General features: G+C 34.6%; 2 protein-coding genes across 5 annotated transcripts; one reads left to right on the top strand and one right to left on the bottom strand.

Annotated features, from left to right (window-relative positions):
• The first annotated feature begins 1,675 nt into the window (after positions 1–1,675).
• Positions 1,676–10,034, top strand: LOC101743448 (sorting nexin-29). Of its 4 annotated transcripts, none has more exons than XM_004924812.5 (11): positions 1,676–2,921; positions 3,155–3,321; positions 3,428–3,555; positions 3,636–3,777; positions 4,161–4,267; positions 4,338–5,076; positions 6,014–6,158; positions 6,598–6,774; positions 6,887–7,027; positions 7,678–7,805; positions 8,387–10,034. In XM_004924812.5, exons 1-11 carry the CDS (start codon positions 2,919–2,921, stop codon positions 8,475–8,477), a joined length of 1,968 nt encoding a protein of 655 aa, XP_004924869.1. In that variant the 5' UTR covers positions 1,676–2,918; the 3' UTR covers positions 8,478–10,034. The 4 variants fall into 4 exon arrangements, with proteins under 4 accessions (XP_004924869.1, XP_062526628.1, XP_062526627.1 ...); XM_062670643.1 differs by having other exon boundaries at positions 1,766–1,787; XM_062670644.1 differs by lacking the exon at positions 7,678–7,805 and having other exon boundaries at positions 1,742–2,921.
• Positions 10,035–13,970: 3,936 nt separating this feature from the next.
• On the bottom strand, positions 13,971–25,899 carry Khc (kinesin heavy chain). The gene is given in 19 exon segments (NM_001123350.2): positions 13,971–13,981; positions 14,746–14,862; positions 16,104–16,218; positions 16,580–16,807; positions 16,900–17,017; positions 18,977–19,078; positions 19,842–19,999; positions 20,736–20,897; positions 20,975–21,265; positions 21,657–21,846; positions 22,865–23,037; positions 23,118–23,252; positions 23,537–23,645; positions 23,728–23,981; positions 24,124–24,248; positions 24,359–24,502; positions 24,574–24,717; positions 24,806–24,977; positions 25,753–25,899. Coding segments are annotated over 19 exon segments (2,895 nt in total).
• Between the last annotated feature and the right edge of the window lie 123 nt (positions 25,900–26,022).

The following is a 26,022-nucleotide window of genomic DNA, read 5'->3' on the forward strand; positions in this document are numbered from 1 at the left end:
TATGGCCGGATACGAAATAGCAATTTTTGCTGGGATTTATTAATACAAAGCTCAAGTATCTTACGTTGGACAAAGAACCTCTGAAATTCTTTGTGCTCTGTATCGCCTCAAGAATTTCTTACAATCAGCGACTAAGACTATGCTAGTACAAGCCTTGATCTTCCCTATGATTGATTACGGTGATGTGTGTTATTTTGACCTGAATGCAGACCTTCTTAATAAACTTGGTCGTCTTCTTATTATCTGCATTCGATTAATTTTTAATCTTCGTATATATGATTATATATCTTCACTCCAGCCATGAGCGGGCTCTACGTTCTCTCCATAATAGCCTATTAATTCTTTGTCCCACACATAGTTCTAGTTATGTTCATAACTCTTTCGTCGTGCAGTTCGCACTTCCTCTCGAGAGACTATTACTAACCGGTGCGAGTTCAAGTTAAGGGTTCGGCGAATGCTGTTGGAAAAGTTAGCGGTATCGTCATGAACTTATTAAGATGAAGTTATTTGTTAAGGGAATTTATAAATATATTCCTTTTAATACTGTATAAACTCTTAAATCTATGTATGTATGTATATATGTGTGTGTGTGTGTATGTATATAAATGTGTATATGATTGTGTGTATATATATATACTTTTTTGTGTATGTATTTGTAACTTAATATAAATTTCATTGCACCTACCACTATTTACTCTGTACTATTTTTGGTTGACTGGTAAAGAATGTCTTAGGCATTAAGTCCGCCAATGTAAATTTTACACGAAGTGTTATAAATAAATAATACAAGCTTTCAATAGAAAAAATGCATTAAAATACTTAAACTTGTATCTATTCTGAAAATATATCAGTTCTTGCCATAGGAATTTAAAATTTATTTCAATATTTACTTTTAAAATATCAGTAAGTAACATATTTCAAGCCAGCTATCAACAATTAATCGAGCGAATAAACCACAAAGCAAAGATATTGTTTTGTTAGAAAGTTGACCTAAACTCATTAACCTTACTGTTAAATATATTTAAATAACAGAAAAGTGGTTATGGTCAATTTAACTTGTTGTTGACTTGTTTGTTATATTATTAATTGTTCAATTTTATTATTACTTAGTAACTGTTTTTGATCTTTGAAATGAGTACCTTTATTTGGTGTTAAAGATAATAGCCAATAATAATATAATCACTTCGAGTTAAAATATTTATAATAACTTATAAAAATTCCAGATGAAATGAAATCACCTCAGTTAGTCACTAGAATAAAACCTCTTTACAGCAGTTCCATGAGACATCTAAATGAAGACGGTTATTTCTTTAACTTTTTTAAATACTAGCTTATGACAACTTTCTTTCATATATGTTCCGCATGTGACTATCCTATTATGGATTAGAATATAACTGGACTTATTGGCTAGATATAAGTCCACTGAAAAATCTCAGTAAATGACCACCATTTTACTGAGATTATATTTCATCCCATATCATTTTATCTCATTTCATTTAAATTCATCCCAGTTGGTTGATGTCTCAAATTAATCATCTTCATTTCATTTCACTCCATATTATCATTTTTCATATAAAAAGAATAGAAATTAAAATAAGACATGACCTAAAAGTCTTAGTTACCAGATCATAAAATCTCTTAAAAAAAATTTGTATAGATATTACACTTTTCAATTGGCAAATAGACTTGCGCAAAACATCACTTCTCAATGTTATGTGATATGACATCACTTTTACAGACAGGTGATATTACTCGAAAACATTACACATCACTCTTAACATTACTCGGTGCGTTCAATAGATACTGTGATGAATACATTGTATCTATACACCCGAATCATTACTTAAGTGATGTGTTCATACTTTGTATTATAATACACTGTTATATTACTTGACAGAGATTGACTTATTTAATAATATAATAATTTTATTTTTTACTTAATATAATTTATTGTGGGATGAACGGATTTCATATGGCGACTTAGACTGCAAATTGAGCTCGACAATAATGTTAATTAATATATTATACGAGGATGCATTGTTTCGGCGCGATATCTTCAAAGTGCATCCAAGGAGGACTGTACTTTCATTTAGACGCCGTTATTTCTTTCACTTATTAAACACGCATTAAAACAAATAATAAAACTATCTTCAAACAAGTGCTTAAGTAATTCAAATCAAACACAAAAATTAATATGAAATATTACTAAACAATTACGAGCGACTAGCGATTTTACAAAAGTTGCGAATAAAAAATTAAGTAACTACTTGCGGGGAACTACCGGCTGGCCGCATGAAAAATATAAACACAAATACCTATATTAAAATTCAGACGTACCATAGGTATAAAAATGTACCTAGCGGCCAGGGCATACGGTTCAAAATCACTAGGAATAATTCCGTGTCTCTTGCTCATTTATTTTGCGTCGATCGGTCTGTCTCGCTCGCTCGGTTCCGTTCGTGTATTAAGGAACATTACACGACAAAGAAAGAAACATGTTGGGTGATAGTGTGATGTTTGTTTACACGACAAAGAAAGAAACATGTTGGGTGATAGTGTGATGTTTGTTTCCTTCGCGTAATGTGTGATGTTGCATTACATCGTAGAGTAATATTACCCGAGTAATATCACTCGCATTACTTACACATTTCTATTGGCAAATAAAGGGTCAAAAATCACAATGAATGTTACAGTTCATAATATTTATGAAATTATCAGAACATTCAGAACCAAAGGACAATCAAAATATATAGTTCTATAAATTTTGGGTGTATTATTCATGTGCTTTTTATTCAACAATCAAATTAGTGCTTCTGATGTATATTGAATAAAAATAAAATGATGGTGCTTTACCTTCCTTAAATCAGTATAATCTGTTAATAATATTATTAAATAGAATTTGCACTTGAAGAATAACAATGGTACGGTTTGAAATTTATTTTCGTTTTCATCGATTAAGTTTAAAAAATAATTTTATAAGTAGTAAAATTAATATTGGTCAAAATGAGAATTACCTAAACTTTAATTCTTAGATAAAATTTAAACAGCAAGAACAAAGTAGTAACTGAGATCATTAGAAGTATCCTTATATACATATTTAATGTTTCTTCGTAGTTGTTTGAAACTTATTTAATGAATTCTAAATTATTTACAGAATAGTAAAATTTTAAATACTTTAGCTAATGCAATTGATCCTAAAGAAGAAATTATGAAAAGAGCGGAAACTGGAAAAGTATTACTCAATGAACTTTCAAAGTGTACACAAAATTGTCTCAACCGATTTGCTGGAAGATCTGAATTAGCTACTGAAGATGATCTCAGGTAAACAAATTCCATTAAGTTATTAGGTTTGGACAGTCCATACTGCTTTCATGTTCCTTTTATATTAAACTTGTTAAGAATTTATATTGAACTGTAATCATTATAGAATAATACAGCTGTGTGAAAAATGGGAAGCCATATTAAGACATGGAATAAGAACAAATTTGTCGAACTCAACCATACAAAGCTTGGTGACTGCAGGTTTAAATTTTACATTCAATATTGTAAATATAGGTATGTGTGAGATGTTACTGTTATATCTTAAATTATGTAAAACAAAATATTGAGAATTTACTGAAACTTTAAAATTGTAGGCAACTCATTATGGAGCTATACATGTTTGCATTTGACAAAACATGAAAAAGAAAGATTTAAAATATTGTCAAACATAAACACACCCCTTGGATATTTTAGAGCATTCTTAAGGGCTTCCTTAAATGAAAGATCATTTGAAAGGTAAATATAGTATAATTGGCCATTAGCAAAATGATTGTTTGCATTTCATGGGATCAAGTATTTTGATTGTCTACTATCCCATAATCTTGAAAAAAATATGTTTAGTTATAATGATTCTTTAGTCCTTGGTTCTGTAGGCAGGTGCAGATTTGCAAAATTTTAAGTAGTGTTGTGTTCAAGAGCAATTAATATAAAGGTATGCAAACAGCATCTGATTTGTGAAAACTATGCTGTGCCTGTACCTTTTCAACACGATTTTGTCTATTAAGGCAATAAAATTTAAATTTATTGACGAAAGAGTGTGGTAACAATTTTACAAAATGCTCATAGTTTTCATTTTGAGTAAATGTTTTGGTTGTATTATAATATATATTAAAATTTAGATATCTGCAAAGCTGGGTGGCGCATGGCTTATTAATGGAATATTATGAAGAAGGGGCTCTTGTGAGAGATTCTGAAGCTTCCTTGAAACTTCCTAATATTGCATCTGGTAATATTAATACTTTGTTGCAAAATTATGTTATCATGTTTATAATACAATGTTTCTGGTCATATTTCAGGCTTATCATCCATTCTATTTGCGTTATCAATTGACAGACCTGAGTTGAATGAATCACAACAGTCAAGTCAAGTAGATAAAGTAGAGCATGTTATACCACTACCGACACCAGTCAAGTCCTCTGGGAACTTAAAACGGAAACCATTACGTCAAGTTATATCATTTGATAAAAATGAACGGAAGACTCAGAACATTGATCATAGTAAAGAGATACACTCAATCAACAGCAAAGATGATGCAATGTGGAACAGTGCACCGGCAACTTGCCTTAATTCTCCTGATCCTAAAATTGTGCCTCAAATATCATCAACAAGTGAACCTGCAAGCTCAGATTTCAAAAGTGGTTTCAGACATTTCTTTCCCGATAGTGTAAAAGGTATAGAAAGTCCTTCACAAATTTTAACAAAACTTTCTGAATGTGCCAAAGAAATATTTTCATCTTCAAACAGTATAGAAACAAACAATACTGCTAAAGATGATGCGTCAGAATTGAGTGTTAACAATTTAAAAATATATGAAAGTGACAGTGAGGAAGTAGCTGGTAGTATTGATGGAAGCACATCGTGCTTGGAGCTTTGCTTCACTGAAGATGAAAGTGCACCAGACGATAAATCATTACTTTCCTTGTTGGAAAATAAAGATAAACAAATTTTGATGTTACAAATGAAATGTAGCCAGTTAGAAGTAGCAAGCAAAGATAAATTTCGAAAACTTGAAAAAGTAATAATAGATCTCACCAAGTAAGTAAAGTTTTTTTATTATTATTATTATTGCCCTTGTAGGCAGACGAGCATACGGCTCACCTGATGGTGAGTGGTTACTGTTGCCCATCGACTTCAACAATTCCAGGGGCCTACAAAGTGGTTGAAAGTCATTATATTTAAACACTTTTTTTCATAACAACTAATATTCTCATTGAATAACAATGATCTGGATGATGGTTTTGACTGTTATATTTTTTTGTACATCACATAAATATATATCCGTTGCTTATCTGTGCAAAAAAAATTTCAACTTTTCATAGAACAATATGAGACAGCACTCAGGTTATGTGTTCATATATTTAAAAAAGTCTATAGAAACATGTCTTGAAACAAGGCTTGTGGAGATTACTTAACGCTAAGCAGCAGCTTGGCTCTGTCCCTGGCATTGCTGAAGTCCATGGGCGACGGTAACCAGTCACTATCAGGTGGTCGTACGCTCGTCTGCCTACAAGGGCCATAAAATAAAATAAAAATAAAACATTTGTGTAATAATGCTCAATAATATTATAAAGCTATGCATAAATTCGTGGCGTGAGCATCGTAAAAGATGACCGAGCCATTCACTAGACTATGAGCAGCATCATTCTTTGAGAATTATACAAATGGTCGCCAACCAACAATTACTGGTAGTAGGGCGTGTTGTAAAGCCACACGGGTATGTACCATCACCCTGCTCGCTTCCGCCGCGAGCAGTCAAGCTTGCCACTTTGAAGGGTGGGACAGCCGTCATACGGTACAATTAAAGATTAGACTTACATCTATCAAAGTCGGTAAGTTCATGTGTATGAACTTTGGTAATCATTTCCACACCGGTTATGCTTTGAGCCCGTTATCTAAGCAACGCAAAATTAAGAAAAATCAAACAATTTGCTTAAATCCAAAAAACTAACACACGTATAATGTTGAATTTAAGAGAAAACGACACAATAAAGGAGCAGTTACGACATTACATGTCCGCTGTGGATATGGGCAAAGCTCTAAGGAATAATAATGTTCGGGAGGAAGCAAATAATGACAACACTGATGAAATAAACCAGTATGAAAGAAAACTTGTTCAGGTATAGTTATACAATGCTAATTCATTACATTGAAAATGTGTTAATTTTTTTAGATTAAGAAGAATTATATGAAAATAAAATAAGAATATATTGTATTTCCAATGAACTTATAAAAGAAGTAAAAATTCTCAGCCGAATCTTCACTGAGCAGTTTTTATCAACAAAAGACTTTTTTTTATCCTACCTATGCTGATAGCCTTGAGAGGCTGTTTCAGCTTCACCCTAACGTGTAGGTGAGCTCACGGGGCTCAAACCGGAGTGTTGCTAACACTGGCCCTAGCAAGAGCCGTGCTTTGCAGAATCTACCACCGGATCGGAAACGCGACCCACTGAGAAGATCCGGCGAGAATCTCAATGGGCTGTGTCTATGGGTTGAAAAGCCTACATACCAATACCTACATACATATTTTTTTGCTTTTAATTATTAAATTTGTTACAGGTAGCCGAGATGCATGCAGAGCTGATGGAGTTTAACCAGCATCTGGTGCAGAGGCTACAAGAATTGGAAAGCACATGTGCCCTCGAACTATTAGATTACCCTGAGTCTAATGTTAAGGCTCATATTCCCAGTGCATTTTTAGTTGGAAAGAGAACACACTCCTTTCATGTTTATCAAGTAAGATTTTCATACATCATACAATCCTTAATGAATAGATAATAATTGGGATATAATTAATATTAAACAAAAAAAAAAAAAACTTTCATTCTATATTTAACGGATATTGCAGATTTTTCTAAAAGTTGGCAATGAAGAATGGAGCGTCTACCATAGATATGCGAAGTTCCACGAACTTCATACGCAGTTAAAAAAATGTCATCCCGATATAGCAACATACAAATTTCCACCTAAAAAAACCTTAAGAAAACGGGTAAGCCTATGCAAATTACTTAACATGATATTTATGACAGAACATGCTTACTGTTGAAAAAACAAAATATTTTTTTAGTAAAAAACACCCTGAATGAAGAAGTCTTCATCTAGGCTACTTAGTCGGAGTATTTTTGTCGCTTGATCGTGATTATTTTGCAAAATGTCCTACCCACTTGAGCAGCAAGCAGCTTCAGGGCACGCCAGTATCTTTTAGTAACTGCACAAAATTAACATTAATGTTCTTGGAATTAAGAACTTTATACAAATTTAAAATTAAGAATTTATTAAGTTCGGGAGGTTCGAAATATCGCTACTCCACTAAACCCGATACTTTCTTTTTATATTTTTTTTATAGCTTAGAAGGTTCACAGCCCACCTGGTGTTAAGTGGTTACTGGAGATAGACATCTACAACGTAAATGCGCCACTCACCTTGAGATATAAGTTCTAAGGTCTCAGTATGGTTACAACGGCTGCCCCGCCCTTCAAACCGAAACACACTACTGCTTCACGGCAGAAATAGGCAGGTTGGTGGTACCTACCCGTGCGGACTCGCAAGAGGTCCTACCACCAGTACTTTATCGATAATTGATATGAAGACAAAGTGTGGACTGTTAATGTAATTTGGAACGTATCTTTATTTCGACAGGACGCCCATCTAGTCGAGCAGCGCCGCCTAGCGCTCCAGGCGTACCTGCGGCACGTCCTTCTCGTGCTGCCCGAGCTCAGGGAGTGCACCAGCCGGCCGCAGCTCGTCACGCTACTGCCTTTCTTTGGGTACGTGGCTGTGGTGGACGTCGCGCGCGCTCTGTACTACCGTGTGTCATGCTACTGTGCTTGTTTTTGCTGAAAATGGGCCTTCGATCGTACGGCCCACCCCGTGGTTATTTGTAATGGGAAATATATTCTATAATAAATATATATATAATTCGAAGTCGTCCTGGCCTAAAGGATAAGACCAGTGCTTTCGTGTTGAGCAATGCACCGGTGTTCGAATCCCAGGCGGGTACCAATGTTTCTAATGAAATACGTACTCAGCAAATGTTCACGATTGACTTCCACGGTAATTATTGGTGGTAGGACCTCTTATGAGCCCGCGCGGATAGGTACCACCACCCTGCCTATTTCTGCCGTGAAGCAGTAACGCGTTTCGGTTTGAAGAGTGGGGCAGCCGTTGTAACTATACTGAGACCATAGAACTTATATCTCAAGGTAGGTGGCGCATTTACGTTGTAGATGTCTATGGGCTGCAGTAAGCACTTAACACCAGGTGGGCTGTGAGGTCGTCCACCCACCTAAGCAATAATATATATAAAAAAAGTAACCAATCAAAACAAGTGATTATTTATTTATTTCAGCACCTCCTCGACTTCCAAAGAAAATGGTGTTCACGACGTCCTCGATCGACAACACTCAAGTGACTCTGCCTCATCATACAATGTACTTTGATATGCGTATGTCTTGTATGAATATTTCGAAAGATAAGAAAACTTTTATTTTTTTCTATACAATATGGATCTGTCAACGGTCTCTTGACAAAATCCATTCCACGGTAGCAACGCTAGAACACTGTAGATGTATTGTTATGTAAGTGTAAGTAAACAGTAAATGTACTAAATACAATAACCTTTTTAAAAACATTTAACATAATTTCTATGTAATTAATATCCAGTATTTTAAAATTAATATATTGTAATACTAACTCAATATTAGGAAATCGAAGATTCAATATAAAGTATGTCCCATTAAGGTTCAAACTGTTTGTAAAAAGTCCTCAGAGATAAAGTAATATCTCAGTACGCTAGTGCTCCAAAGTCATCTTGAATCTATACTACAATATAATAAGTACAGTTAAAATTTATTGTTTTTGTTTTGCATATTGAATATCAATCAAATCTCTGTGCTTAACTGCACATCATAATGTAACGTAGCATCTTACTTTCTAACTAAATAATTTTTGTTTAATCTTCAACAGATTATGAAAAAATATATTTATGATTATGATAACGAGAAATTACATTGTTAATTAAGTATTATTGAATAATGTACAATAATTGTACAATTGTGATCGTGTGCAATATGAATAATTCATGAACATAATAATTTTATTTTATATAGAATGCGTTGAAATACTTTGAAATAACGCCTACCGCTTTATGATCAATTCCTTTCATGGAATATATTTTTTTTTATTCAAAATGCATCAATATTTGTCGTATTTTCATCGGTTTTCACGAGTCGTAGACATAATTAATTATACTTTTACGGTTTAATCTCGTGTCTTTTACTGTCATTATATTATTCCCAATGTTTCGAGTGCTTTACATTTTTCGTGAATATTTTGGAGACATCTCCAAAACAATCCAACAATCCGGACCTAGAGTGAAGATAATCACCATTTTAAAATGAATGTCATGATAAAAGGTTGAAGTACGTAATGTTTTCTTCAGTTGTATTTTATTTATTTATCGTATGATATGTAATTAGTCTGTGATATAACTAACAAAAAACTAAAGAGGCGTGTATGTATAGATTACATTAAATGTAATGGAATCAAATTTTAGCAGCTAAAATAATACATAGTCTTTACAAGTGGTTAATGTTAAAGGACACATCACTAATTCATAAAATTGCTGATGAATTAAAATTCATATTTTATTCTAATACACAAAAGTACATCACAGAGTTGAGAAGATACTTGAATTATATCAATTTTAGTACATGATCAACTCATACATACATTGCGGCCATTATATTTATTTTTCGATATATAGTGGTGTTTTGTAAATCTAGTATTAATAATACACAATAATATGTATTATATAATAAATTTTCATTTTAAATATTCGTTCATCATGAAGAGATAATTTTTAATTATTGAGTAATAATAATAATATGTTAAAGTTTTACATTTCTACAAAGACTATGCATGTATTTCAATAATTTGATGAAATAGTTATTTCATGATATAATATATATTATTTGAAATAAACAATTATTCTTATACTTATCGGATTTTCTTTTTATCAGCATAAATGGCGTATTGTAGACGAACACCCGGCGTAGCTACCATATGTAAACCGGTAAAGGGATTAGAACAACGGCTATCAATTATTCAAACTAGAACGCATACCTTTCCGTACAATGTAGCTTGGTCACACATAATTAGAAGAATTGGTACCCGCCTGGGATCCGAATGCATCGCTCAACACGAATGCACCAGTCGTCTTATCCTTTAGGCCACGGCGACTTCGTACTTAACAAATGTTCATGATTGACTTTCACGGTGAAGGAATAACATCGTGTAATAAAAATCAAACTCGCAAAATTATATATTTGCGTAATTACGGGTGGTAGGACCTCTTGTGAGTCCGCACGGGTAGGTACCACCACCCTGCCTATTTCTGCCGTGAAGCAGTACCTAATGAATTTCGGTTTGAAGAGCAGGGCAGCCGTTGTAACAATAGTGAGACCTTAAAACTCTTATCTCAAGGTGGGTGGCGGCATTTACGTTATTGATGTCTGTCTCAGTTAACCACTTAACACCCGGTGAACTGTGAGCTCGTCCACACTTCTATGAAATAAATAAATAAAACACCTGCCTTACGGGTCCTATCAGTTGATAATAAATTAATCGAAGCAGAAAAATAATACATTTTTTTACAGAACAGAAAACCGGCTTCAACAAACGAAATGTGAATATCATCAATATAGTCAAGTCGATTAAAATATGTGAGCGATCGGAGGTTTATAGTCGGTTCGACTCCGACATGTCCCGCCGCCATCCCCAGTGGAGGGTGGCAGGCACTAATTTCCTCACGACAAAAAAAAAATCTGTAGCGTTGGAACAGCTTCATTTCGTTTTCCGCTAGGGTGCTGTTCCAACTCCATTCTGAGTTAACTTTTACGCGACCGAGAAGTTAGAAAACTCACACTAAGCACACTGATTACTGTACGAATGGTCCTCTCCGACTGGAGTAAGTATCTTTAAAGACCTTTGGCATTATGGACGTACTTGTTCTTGTTTCGTACAAATATGGGCCATTGAACGGTGATAAAAACTATCCCACAATAATTTCTAATTTCTCATTACCGCAGTCTGAAATTTTTATATTAAGTTTCGGAGAATATGGATGGTATGGTCAAACTGGCTTTCAATTCTTTGAAGTTATTCGCACTCAGTAGTCTTATCCATATTAAGCAAATCGTGTAGTGCCAGAACCAGAACCAGTGAGGTGTAAATTCGTCGGCCTACGATATTAATAAAACATTTCTGGAAACGAATCTTAATAATTATTAATATTTATATTGTTCAAAAATACCTAACCACAGACGATTTGTCAACTGTTGTAATTTTGTTTTAACGATGCTCAGAACAATTTACACTCAGCGGTTATCCACGTAAGTCATCTTTGAAGGTAATTTTAATTAATAAAAATTAATGCGCATTAACAGATTTAATGTTTCAAGCACTGTCCCTACCGAGCGTCGGAGTGGGAGAAGTCAGTTGCCGCATTTGTTAGTAAGCGGAAAGTAAAAATGGATAAATAGTATGTCACTAAACCACGGCTCTATATAAATAACTCACTTATCGTAACGCAGGCTGCAACTCCAGAACATGCAGTGTTGTTTTAAGGAAACCATGAGATAGTTCAAAATGGTCGCTATTTACTAACGAATTGATAAAATTCAATAAAAGTACTTCATGGCAAATTAAATTCATAATTTTATTTTATAATAAATAAAAATCAAGAAAACACTCTTCCTCGAGGATTTTCCATATATTAAATACATCATACAAAAGATGTCATTACAAACTAAATCACTTGGTGCAAAGGCAAGCCTGTCGGTTTGGGGTTTGCCCGGCCACGGACCGAGCGCCGGCTCCGAGCGACAACTATGCAACAGGCGTGTACAAACCGAGGATAGCCTCTTTTACTAATCATTAACAAAACAACTAGACTTACAGATAACAAAGATCCGCTTTCCTCGTGGAATGCATCTTTGTAGACGTCTCCAATTTATTAATGGAAAATATAAGTGTATTTGATCATGTTTATAAAATAATGTATATAAGAAGTATGTAAAAAAAAAGCGTATAACACTTAGTGTAACACAAAAGTGAAAAGAGATAATTTTCGTTAAGAAATATAATAAATAAAACAATATAAAACCAAATATCTAAACCTAAAGTGAAATAATTTACTACATCTTATCTAAACGACATAGTATTTATTGCAACACATCAAGGAGCTTTGGAACCATTAAGTAATACGGAACTTAAAATAAATTTCAGCTGGTAAACAATAATCTCGAACAATAAATCTAAAACGTTGTGATTTATCTTTGGTTTTTGGACGTTAGCACTGCGATAGTTCCATAACTCCTCAGAAGACGCAGGCGCCACAACAGAGCGGATAGTTTATGACATTGAAGCTTACAGAGGACCGCGTTCCAGGCTGACTACTCCATAAGTACTTACGTAAGTTACAGATCTACGAAGCTGATGAGACTTTTTTTTCTAAATAGAAACGCGACTTTCGTATTCCGACATACAACGGACTTTTGATTATTTAAAGCGTCAAGAAATTATTTGACAGCTCACATTACATTAATATTATTCGCGTTTTAAATGTTGCTTAGCGACTAACATTTAGGTCTTAGAACGAAAACGCAATAGATATTACATTTTAGCTAAAACATCACAGGTTCTAAGCATTAGTGAGGGTGACGCGCAAAAACGTTTAAGCAAAGTGCTATGGTCCTTGAAAACTCAGATAACTTCTATCGTATTTGACAACTATTACATTTTATATCGGAGCTAGTTTTTTTTTTTTTAGTTAAACGAGATTTTCATATTCTATAAATGAATACAAAAATCACTCACTAAAATCGTATCGCATTACCATGACGCCGACCGTGCCTAGCAGCAGAGAACTTGCTTGTTGCAGCAAGTCGCGTAGGCACTCCCGCTATCACTCCTACCGGGGATGAAGTGAACTTGCATAATGTTTGTCAGAGCTCTCGCGTTAACACCCATAGCACTTTAAAGTAATCGTTTAAAAGGTTAGTTTTCATATCTATTTAAATGCTCACATAATCGGCATATCAACGCTTATCACAATATATAAAAATATATATTAAAGAAGCTTAAACTACAACTACACATCGAAGATGCACACCATAATGCATTTGCCACCATACCTGGAAATAATAATGTGGCCATATATTTTTTTTGTATTTTTTATTTCTTTATTTGTGCGGCAGCACATGCTAGTCTGCAGAGTAATTCACAGCTAATAATTCTTACATTTAACGACATATTGCATCTCTGAAATTATCATTAAAACACTCACAGGAAGAAACTACAATTTATTTCTGCTGACATTTTCTGGTAACTGGCTCGGCATATCTTTGTACTGAACAATTTTCATACCTCCCGCCCAGTTTCTTTCCGTGAGCAAAATATATTCACTAATCTTTACAATTTAATTTAGAATAAAATGCACGAAGCATTAAGTTCAGAAACAAAATTTAATACTTTTTGTCATTTCATAAAATATTCTACATTCACTTTAAAATTAGCGACAAGACAATCGAAGCTTCAAATCTGCTGCCCTGGTTAAATGTTATAATAATACATTTAGCATAAAAACTACAATCGTCGGAATTCATATTAAACCTGACCTATAATTTGCAAGAAGCTTTTTTATAATTGTATTAAATCCATGTGCACATAGAGACGTTAAGATTAGATAGCTCAAAAGATTTAAGCCTAGGAGACCTATACTTTTTTTTTCTTTTTTTTCGGTTTACTTTTAGGCTTCTCTTAACACAATAGTAATATTATAATGGATATATTTCAAGATTGAATTTCGTCGTTCTTCGTAGGTACATCTATGAACTTTCATTAAATTCTCTACGACGTGACTGCAAATTGCTTCAACTTTCATCTGTAAAAAAAAAACATAAATGTAAGATTTCGTTTTCAAAATGATGTTTGTATTATTTTTTAAAGGCACATTTGTAATCAATGCATTGAGCGTGGATCACAGAAGGGTATCTAAGTAATTAAAAACTGTGTAATTTTGTTAATACAGTAATAAGACAACACTGCTGGTATTAGTTAAATATCAGTAAACAGTTAAATATATTTCTTGTAGCGCAACAATAATCATGCATGATTATATACATTAGGAAATTTATAGAGGGTAAGTGTATAAATGAAAATATACAATATTTTCGCCCTTTCCATTCCAGTTTATTTCCATACTAGCTTTTGCCCGCGACTCCGTCCGCGTGGAATAGTTACTTTGGCATAACGCTAAATTTTACCCCCCCTTCATTTACGTAGAAAGTGAACATATTTTTGAATTATAGAATGTTAAGGAGCGATTTAAACCCCTATTTTAAAACATTTTTTATTAGTGCTCCACTTATATTGGGCTTAGAGTGATGTTATATAGCCTATAAGCCTTCCTCAATAAACGGGCTATCTAACACTGAAAGAATTTTTCAAATCGGACCAGTAGTTCCTGAGATTAGCGCGTTCAAACAAACAAACTCTTCAGCTTTATAATATTAGTATAGATTTGGACTCGGTTAAATATGTATCAAGGTCGTCATAAACCATGTGAACTCAGAATATTGTGACAAATCTATTTTTAAAATACTATTATACATCAAAGTATTGTTTTATTGAACGGATGGAAGTTACCTCTAGCGCCGACGATGATAGACTTCCGCTTGATGTCCTGCGCGGCGGCGGCGGGTCGCAGCACGCCCGCGCCCGCGCCGCCCGCCAGGTGCCCGCCGCCCGCGCGTATCGGCTTCGCTGTTATAGATATCACACATTTATTGTCTTACCTTAGGTTTATAATATAATATAGCGAATGTGAAATTTGTCAGAGCGTCATGTTATTGTGCTCCTTCTGACCGAGTCACAGTTTATCTGTGTACAAACTAGCAAATTCAAGATATTTAATGTAAGCTTTTGAAGTGAAACTTCTTTAAAATCGTTGATTTCAAACTCGATGCAACGAAAAAATAAGTCCTTAGTGTTTTTTAATACAGCGCCATCTATGAGATTTTTTAATACTAACGTGTGTGTGAAACCTCTTGTACTGAATTTTAATTTTTGGATTATACGTGAAGTTAAGATATCAATTCACAAAAACGCTAACTCATACTATAAAAGATGATTTACAATTATTTACTAATGACAAAATTTTACATATACTAGACATTTAGGATAATTGTATTTTAATTTTTGATGGTTTCACTTCTACCACTTGTGAATTGCATATATGTTTCTTTTTTTTATTCTACCTATGCTGATAGCCTTGAGAGGCGAAATCAGCTTCTCCTTCACGTGTAGGTGAGCTCACGGGGCTCAAACCGGGTGTGTTGGTAACACTAGCCCTAACAAGAGCAGTGCGGACTTTTTGGCGGGAACGCGAGGAGTGAAGTTGTGTGATTTGTTTTATTTTGTCTATTTAGTGTTTCTTCGGGTTTAAATGTGTAATAATGGTGGTTTATTAACTGTTTAATATCTGTGAAAGTGCACAAATGTGGGAAAATGAAACAAAGCCGCTGGACGTAACTTCTCGGGATCCTCCAAAAAGTCCACTGAAAAAATCTTAGTAAATGACCACCATTTTACTGATATTATATTTCATCCCGTGTCATCTCATTTAATTTCATCCCAGTTGATTAATGTCTCAAACTAATCATCTTCATTTCATTTCACTCCATAATATCATTTTTCATAAAAATATGAATATAAATTAAAATAAGACATGACTTAAAGGTCTCAGTTACCAGGTCATAAAATCGCTTAATAATAATAAAAAAAAACCAAGAGCTGAGCTTCGAATCTACCACGGGATCTGAAACACGACCCACTGAGAAGATCCGGCGAGAAACTCCGTAGGCTGTGTCTATGGGTCCTTTGCGCGCGAAATCGTGTTACCACCATCCACCATGTAATAGTAACATAATTTTAAATAAATTCTTGAAGGCGGTCCGGATTTAATTTTCGCCGTGTAGTCAATGAATAACGAAATTTCACATTACCGATTTGGGCCTGTGGACCGCGGCGAGCAAGATTTTTAGCGCGCACGGCTTCCTTGATTCTGTCCACTTCGAACTGGTATCGTTTGCGATCGCGCATTGCACCGTCTTTTGCTTCCTGTTAACAAATAAACAATATTGTATCTAGCTCGTCAACCCACTCTGTTTGTTTCGTTACATTTACATGTTAATGATTTTTTTTTATTGCTTAGATGAGTGGATGAGCTCACAGCCCACCTGGTGTTGTGGTTACTGGAGCCCATAGACATCTACAACGTAAATGCACCACCCAACTTGAGATAAGTTCTCAAGTATAGTTACAACGGCTGCCCCGCCCTTCAAACCGAAACGCATTACTGCTTCACGGCAGAAATAGGCAGGGTAGTGGCACCTACCCGTGCGGCCTCACAAGAGGTCCTACCCACCAGTGAATGTATAAATATTTGTCTTCTTAAAATTTTAGTAATTGTGAGTCGTACCTTGAGCGCTGTCTCGAGTGCCTTGACACGTTCCATGGTGGCTCGGAGTCGTTTCTCCAGCTTGGGCACTTCGCATCGCAGGTCGGCATTGTCACGCACGAGCTGCTTGTGGACTTTCGTCAGTTGCTCCAGGTTATTCTCCAAGAACGAGATCTTTTGTTTTTGTGCAAGGGAACCGCCTTCCTCCTCGGCGCCCTCTTCAGAATTGTTCGATTTCTTTATCCTCGCCTGTTATACATAAAAATGTATTGTTTTACATTACGTTATTATATGCAAAAAAATGATACGATTTATCAATTTAATTGTAAGCAAAAATATACCTGCAGGTCTTGAACAAAGAGTTTACGCAGATTGTGCAGGGTCTGTAGTTCCTTAGCCACGGTGTCTTCCAAGCCCTTGAGATCAGCGCGAGCCTGTTCACGCCGCTCCACGCTTTGACTGTTCAAATAAAGAATCGGTCAAACACAAATACAAATGAACAATGACTGTACATCACTGAGAATAATCGCACATTTACCTGTACAACAGTCCGAGCTACTCATGTCCTTCACGCACCCATCCATATACATCAGCTCGCCGCTCGTAGGCCGTGTACGTCACAAATGCCAACCCCCGGCAGAATGAATATGAATGGGATACGTGCGGAATAAAATGACAAATCAAAATTAAAAAGCAGAAGGCGTTACAAGATCTCGAACTACAACTACACTGTACTTACACATAGACCATGAAACGTGTACCATTGACACAATCTGCTCAACAAGACATTAATCGAGAGCAGAGAGGAAGTCATCGGCGCGGAATGTTTTACAGGTATTATGCCGATTTTGTTACAACTAAATAAAATTTTTAGAACTAAGGAAACACTAAAATTTTGCGTGCACATTTAATTTTGATTAACTATAATCTTTATAATTTAAGTGCACGAACTCTGAGAGACGACAATCACTCTTCGGCATGTAGAGTGCATATAGACTAAAGGACGTGGCACGGACTCCAGGATTTCTTATTATGACATTGATGGCAAACAAATACAAATGGTGGGTTATACTAGGAGGTGATTTACATGAATTACTTATAAAACTGCATATAAGCAAACAAAAATGCATGTGAGACCATATTTGCGATAAATGCATTCAGCGGAATGTTGCTTTGCATGTTTATTTAATACTGCGAGTTTTAATTACTGAATGGTTCCATGTCGCTTAACCTTTCTAAATATACACTATCAACATCTACTCAATAACAAGTTCATTATCCAATATTTAACTATGTAACATAGCTGGAACAGGTAACCTTTAAAAAATAGGAAATGTTCAATATTTTCTCCATAGATAAAATAGAAGATATTTTTTAGTCATGTCCCTATAAAAAATATATTGATAAAAATATAAACTCACTGCACTCTGTACGGGCAAACTGTATTTACAGCCCTCTATTTACATGTTTACTACATTTAACATTACATTTGCACTAACTTTTCTTTTTTATTGTAATTTGTGCTGGCATTCTAAACAGTGAGCCTTATATTTTACCACTTTTTAACACTTTAATCAACATTTCACTAATGAAATATATTTTCTCTCTTCCTATTTACAAATAACCTAAATATTATGTACGAAATGAATTGGCAGTGAAAACTAAACTTAAAAATCACGAAAACCGATGTTAAATCGATAAGATCTAGTACGAATATTATGAATAATTTATACGAAACTCCATTTAGAGTTAGCATGCTTTCCCTAAGCTAATTCAAAAATAAATACATTTGACTAGTTCATGATTTATGATTAACTCTTAAAGCGAAGCATTCAAATTAAATGCATACATAAAGATTGCTTAAGATTTTCTAAATTAGACATACTGTCAACTTATATACTTCATGTTAAATTGGTTTTAAATTATATCAAAGTTAGCAGTATCATCTCAGTAGCAGTCGATTATTATTCAAACAATTACGTTACTCATGCACATAACTTGCATTAAAGTTAAAAGGCACTAAAAGTTGCATAATAATATGGGAAGATCTTCATAGATGAATATATGAGAGCATCCCATAAAATGAGTAAGGAAGCTTAAACCAAAACAACGATTTGTGGATAGCGATGGGTGATCAGGATCATCGTGACGGATATGAGCAGATGGAGTTGCAGAGGATGGATATTACAGGAATGACGGGGACCGGGAGATTTGGGAATTGCCGAGAGCGACTTTTCCTTTTTGGCCAAAGTTTTCTCAAAATCGAAGCCGAAAGGGTATCCCATTCCTAATTTATCTCTTTTAGGGGAGATCACGTATTCACGGTAATATTCGGCGTCATCTTTGATAAGTAAATGCTGGTTGGCGACCTCCTTCTCGGCCTTGTCTAGGGTCCGTCGAGGCGAGTGCGACACTAACATGAGTTCCTTCAGTTTGGCGGACTTGTCGGCCTCCTCGCGCTTCAGCTTCTCGTAGTCGTCCTGGAGCTGCTGCCGCGCCAGGGTTAGCTCCTGGTACGTGCTGTCGAAAATAATAAAGTATTTAGAAAATTAATCCGTGCTAGTAATTCAATGCGAAAATGAGTGTATTTATTTGTTTTGTTACAAGTCTAATTATTCAACCGATCATTTTCAGACTATCGAAATTTCTTCACGAATACCTATTGTTGAAAATACAGATAAAGATGAAAGTAAATTTTACATTTACAAATTACATTCCTACATTAACACCAACAAAGCTGTGTATAAGTGGCACGTAAAAAATCTATTCTCAGCAATGTTAGTCTTCTAGGTGTAACAACATGAATTTGCACTTTATTTGATCAAATGTTCACTTAGACTTTAACACCGGATAAATCCGGACCTCGTTAACTTACAAAATAAATATTTTGGAGTAGCAAGCTAAGTGTTACTGCTATATTTGTCTATTTTCATCACCCACAATCTAGGTGTTTCTAGGTAGGGTCGTAGGACACTTTAAATATTTTGGAGTAGCAAGCTAAGTATTACTGCTATATTTATCTATTTTCATAACCCACAATCTAGGTGTTTCTAGGTAGGATCGTAGGACACTTTAGATGCCAAATATAAATCTTTAGCTATGCGGTAGGCAGCGGCTTGGCTCTGCCCCTAGCATTGTTGAAGTCCATGGGCGACGGTAACCACTCACCATCAGGTGGGCCATGTGCTCGTCTGCCTACAGGGGCAAAAAAAAAAACAGCTATTTGTATCTACAGTGAATTATTAATGTGCGATGTAAATAGAGGTAAGGAGGTAGCACTGACTCCTTGAGGTCCTGGTGTTGTCGCTGCAGCGCGGCGAGCTCGTCCCGCAGCGCAGACAGCTGCGTGGAGTGCGCGGCGCGCAGCTGCTCCAGCTGGGCCTCCAGCGCGCCGCGGACCTGCGAGTCCTCCGCCGCCGCCAGCTGTACGCGCTCGGCCGCCTGACACGGAAGAACACATTAGTACTATTCAAATAAAATTGGTTAGAGACGTTTTTCTACATACTTCATAAACAATAACTAAATTGTTGATTTTACAAAAAAGAGATGGGTTTTTGGTACAAGGTAAATCAAAATCAAATTATAACCATAATTAAACACCATTAAGTATTATGTGACAAAAATGTATGGTCTTTTCTGTACAAAATCATACAGAATGGAAAACTTAGTAATATCTTAATATAAATAGGTCAGTAACCTCAGCGAGACGTACAGCGCGAGTGAAATTGTAAAGTGTGAATATGCCACTGTCTAAAGCTAACAAATGTGAATAATTTTCTCATGCTACCTAGACTCATTGCACGATACATATACGTAGTTTTAATACACACTGAGGACTAGTATGGCTCGATACTCTGTTTGCTTAATGTTAATAAAGAAAAATATTAAAAAGTTTATAAATGTGTAATGCTTTGCTAAAATTATTACAATAATATTTATTTTCTTGCTACCTAACTGAATCGAAACTTAGTGGGTTATGTCTATGGACTATTTCACATGTCGAACTCTTCGTCGTAATCGTAATCGACACGTTCGGTGACCGGGCTTGAAGATTTTATTTTAAGGAATCAAAACATTCTATACTCGTGTCGGTGGTGAATTAATTTTCGGGGTATTATTACTACAAAGTATTCGTGAGAAAAAAATTGTAATATACAGAATATGTATGTAGATGTACCTGTAGGCGAGCACACTCTTCACGTAAAGCGTCAGCAGCTTCCTCGAGTTGTCGTTTCTTATTTTCGGCCTCACGCATCGACTCTGCTAGCGAAGCACAACGGGCTTCGTGTTGGGAGATCAAAAGGCGACATTCACCAAGTGTTCGCTCATATTCTTCAATCTATATCAAAATATTTTTTAAGTGCCTGACTATCCAGAAGCTATACAATTTCATCATTGGATATACTAAAGAAATACCTTCTGATTGGCATCGATGTTAGCAGATTCAAGTGAATGGCATCGTTGGACAATATTTTTGACTTCACTTTTCATTTTGCTGATGTGGAGACGAGCCACTGTAAACTCCTCTTCCAGTTTCCCGACAGTGTCTACATTGAGTTTGAAGTCGAGCTCAGATCCTCCGACGGCAGCTCCTATCTCGGCGAGATCTCGAAGTAAGTTTGTCAATAATTCCGCGATACGTTTTCGTTGATGTGCAGACAAATCACGGAGTTGTTGCAGCTCTGCCGTAGCACTAGTCAGGGCGCTCTAAATACATAAAAAAAACTTCTATTTCATCTCACACTTTTTAATAAAGATGAGGATATATTTTTTTTTTTGGATTTCATATTTCATTGAAACCAATATAATGTTATTATATTGTATACAGATTTTATAAAGATCATGTTTGTGTAAGTTTATAAAACTGCAGTTGCAGGTATTACAGTTTTTTTATATGTACTAAAAAATTACATCTATAAATTATTTTTAATTATTTTAAGATATAACATTTAAAATTGTAGTACATCATACTTCGATATTCAACAATAATACTCAATAAGTTTTAAACAAGTCTTGTGTTGTCAAATGTGAGGCACTATCTTAACAATAATACAATGATTACGTTTCACAATTGAGTAAACATAAGACAATACGTCACCTGTTTGGATTGCAAGTCTTCAGACAGCTGATCGCACTCGCGGCTCTTGCTGTCTACCTCCTGCGACTTCTGGTCGTAATTAACGGCGAGCTCTTCAAGAGCTTGTAGAACTTCTTTGACTTCTTCTTTAGCAGCTTCATTTTCTTGTTGGATTCTATTCATGTCTCCTTGTAACGCCTCATAATCGCGCCTGTTGCATGTTATTAATGCCAAATAATTAATAACAATTTTTAATACTATTATACATTTAGTAAATTCTATGATTACTGAACAGCACACATTTTATTAAATAGAAAATAAATCACCATTATTTCAATTTCTAAGACTAATTATTTCCTAGGATAATTTAGGTTAGCACACGCTAAACTCAAGAGTTCATTGTCGTCCTCAAACTACAGTGGTTATTTATAGACATGATTACTCATATAGAACTACTTAAGAATATAGTCTAAATGCAAACTATTTTACATATCTCATGCGTTTTAACTGCCTTAAAACAGTCACGAATTTTACACAAAATATATTTTAATAATTCACTTCCTCATCAATGAACAACTTAAATTACCTATAGTCATGCAACCCTAGTCAAACACTTTTGAAATAATTATATTTCTCAATTTCGAATTTTATCACCGTAATTTTTTTTTCTTGCTTCGGTGTGTGGACGAGCACACGGCCCACCTGGTGTTAAGTGGTTACCGAAGCCCATAGACATCTAATGCCGCGACCTACCTTGAAACATGAGTTGTAAGATCTCAATTTTAACAGTATAACGGTTGCCCCACCCTCTTCAAACCAAAACGCAATACTGCTTCACGGCAGAAATAAGCAGGGCGGTGGTACCTACGCGTGCGGTCTGACATGACGTCCTACTACCAGTAATTACGCAAATTATAATTTTGCGGGTTTGATTTTTATTACACTATGTTATTCCTTCCATGGAAGTCAATCGTGAACATTAGTTAAAATAAGTATTTCATTCATATTTCATTGGAAAAATGGATGCCTATCAGAGCGATTTGAACACCGGTGCATTGCTACATACGAATGCACAGGGTGTCTTATCCTTTAGGCCACGACGACTTCAAACTTTTTTATTCTAAAAAACATTTGGTAGTATAATTGGTAGCAATTGATCTTGTATCAATTCTGATTCTCCCTCTGAACGTGAGTAATGAAGTGTCCAAATTAAGTTTAAATTATCTCACCTTGTGCAGGCAATTAATTCTTCTTGTTCCATCATCTGTTCCTTAAGTTTCTCAACAAGCTGAGAATGTTGGTTGATCTCTTCATCTTTGTCATCCAGCTGTTGGTAGAGAGCTTCTAACTTAGCCTGCATTGCGGCGTCTTCGACAACACTGGCGACAGCCACTGGTACAGGCTATGGAAATTATTATAAAATATATAAAAATGAATTATATATTATTCTAAAACAGAAAAAGATAGCGATGGTATACTTACAGGTGCTGGAGGTTTTTCTTCAATAAATGATGTTACTGGAGTAACAGCTTCAATCTCCTGCAGATTTACTTGCTCTTCTAGTCTGACAGTCTCACCAGAACGCCAGCGATTCAGTTCAGCTTCTAGTTTTTCAACCTATGTTTTAGGTATAAAAAAAATATCATTAGTAATGAGAAAAAAAAGTACAACTGTCTGGAAGGTTACCATTGAATCAGTGTGATAATATTATTACTTTAGTATACTCATAGACTGACAACCTCATAACTCATGTTTTCAATTGGTTATTGTCAATAATAGATATTAGTTTTGCCTAATAGCTAAATAGCATCTTCATTATATTCATCATGCATAATACTAGATGCTGCTGACTGCTTTATGAGCCTTATGAAACATTATTGTTTATAGCATGAATTTATTACCTTGCCCTTCAGCCTAGCCACTTTCTCCTTTTCTCTTTCATAGCGACGTTTCCATTCCTCAGCTGTCAATTCCTCATTGACACATACAACATTCTTGACTGTCTTAGCTCTGTATTGAAAGTTAATTAACAATGGTATTAAACTTTCATTGAAAAACTATTGTACATTGCACACAAACATTAAGGACATACCTTTTACCAAAGTCAAGTGTACTTTTAGTTTCGCTTTCATTAAATGAAGCAGGTGAGCAGCAAATTACAATTGTGGTTCTTGCATTACCACCAAGTGACTCTTGTAAAATTCGAGTTAGTTTGGAATCTCTGTATGGAATATGAGATTTATTTCCATCAGCTAATGCTGAAATTACATTACCCAATGCCGAAAGTGATTTATTAATATTTTTAGCTTCATCCAGGACAGTGCCTTCAGCACCAGTTTTTGATACCTAGAGAAAATAAAAATGTATACTTAAAATTATATTCTTTTATTTCAAACCATTGTAATTAAAAGTGGCATTGGCAATAGTTATTTCACTTTAAACTTCATTGTGTAGTATATAAAACCTATATATATATATATTTACATACCTTTTCAGAACCAGCCAAGTCCACAAGATAGAGCTTTCCTGAGAGTTTCTTTTGATTTTCCAAATTTTCTTGTTTGACATTTATAAGGAAGACAGAGTGAGATCGTGATGAATGTTCATTCATGTCTGTCAAGCAAAGAAAACTTATATTAGGCTTTTATTTTCCAAAGCAGATTAAGTAGTCTCAAATAATATAAAACAGAACAACAAAATTAACAACATGTAATAGCACATACTTGTGACTGCAATATGTCTATTTGATTTGCCTTCCTCAATAACTTCAAAAACTTCTTCAGGGCTTGATACAAATCGTTCTGTAGCACCTTTTACAAATGGGACTCTATTTTTGTCTTCATGGACACTGAGATTTACTTTTGACACTGTAATATAAAAATAATTAGAGAATCAGGGTCCTAAAGTTGAAAATGAATTTCATGATTATAAATATTACCATCGAGCAAGTCTCTGATCTTGTCCATATAGATTTCAAAATATGACACTTTAATATGAAATTCCAAGTTCTCTTCCATGGCATAAATGTGATTGAATATGTCATTGACAATCCTTGGTATAATACCCTGTTTTCCTGGATCTCCTGCATTATTTAAATTAATATTTAAAATATGTTTATTGATATTTATATTAAGTAATTCGAAACATTTCAATTAAAATTGTTCACATACCTATGACACCTTCCATGGTATGTGTTTTCCCAGAACTTGTTTGACCATAGGCAAATATAGTTCCATTGTAGCCTGCCAGAACATCTGATACAATGCTTTTGGCAGCTTCATTGTAGACTTTTTCTTGGGTTGCATTGGGTTTGAATACTTTGTCAAATAAGTATACTTTACCCTAAAATTTTCGTTTTATTTTTAGTTTTTTTTTTCATACCATAGTAGTTAAACTTTTTAAATAATTTTAGAAGCTAAAATTTATCATTTAGGTGTATCAATTTGTGTAATAAATTCATAATTTAGTCCACCTTTTCTGAATTTTTTTAAACATAATATTTTACTTTATTAGTTTATCTAGTACACCAATAAAGATATTATGATTAAATATTGTGCACATATATAATAAAGGCTAACCAAAATTCCACTTTCAATAAATTGTGTTTTGAATGATAAGACAATCTCAAAATAAAATCTTCGATTTTATATTTTTTTTAAAACTAAAATAATGTTATTTTCATTATTTTTGCATTTTGTGTTATTGATAAATTAATGTGCTGAAAATTTATATGCTTACAGACTTGAAGTTAGTATATAAGATGGAAATTTTATTTCTAAACAACAAAAAATTGCACATAAAAGTTAAGTAATTAGGGGTCGTAACATAAACAAATCACAGAGCTTGAATTAGTATTATTTGAAGAATACCTACTCAGGTCAAGGTCGAAGAGGTATTTGTATTGATTTTCGACAAAACAAAGACTGCGATTCCTATTTGCCCATTATTCGGTCAAATTCCTGAATTTTATGAGATCATAATCATAATCATCGAAGCGGAATGGAAAAGAAAGGCCATTTCGTAGCAGGTGAACAACTCGCTGTATTAGTCATCATGATCTAATTTAAGGCGATGATACGGGAACCCAGTGTAGGTTGTTGAATTAATTTACACTTACCCCTATAGAAATGCAATTATCATCAGGTCCAGATGGAAATTTCACGATAAATTTTGAACCAGCTTTTTCTTCAGAGTCATTCAGTGGTCGAAATCGGCATACCACTCTGATACTGTCTTCAGCAGCAATCTCGCGATCGGCTGCCATTTTTTTAACAAAAAAAATTCTTATCACTAATCACCTTCTAAATAATTAAAAAATAAAACGATTGCGGAACATAAAACCGTGCATGAAGGACTACAAAGTTAAATTTTGTCACTGAAAAATCTT

The sequence above is a fragment of the Bombyx mori genome, chromosome 10 (genome assembly GCF_030269925.1).
Source record: "Bombyx mori chromosome 10, ASM3026992v2".
In the NCBI taxonomy this organism is placed as follows: Eukaryota; Metazoa; Arthropoda; class Insecta; order Lepidoptera; family Bombycidae; genus Bombyx; species Bombyx mori.

Coding starts and splice junctions, on each gene's coding strand:
- LOC101743448 (XM_004924812.5), top strand. Junction 3,556..3,635: donor ATTCAATATTGTAAATATAG/GTATGTGTGAGA, acceptor TTAAAATTGTAG/GCAACTCATTATGGAGCTAT. Junction 6,775..6,886: donor ACTCCTTTCATGTTTATCAA/GTAAGATTTTCA, acceptor CGGATATTGCAG/ATTTTTCTAAAAGTTGGCAA.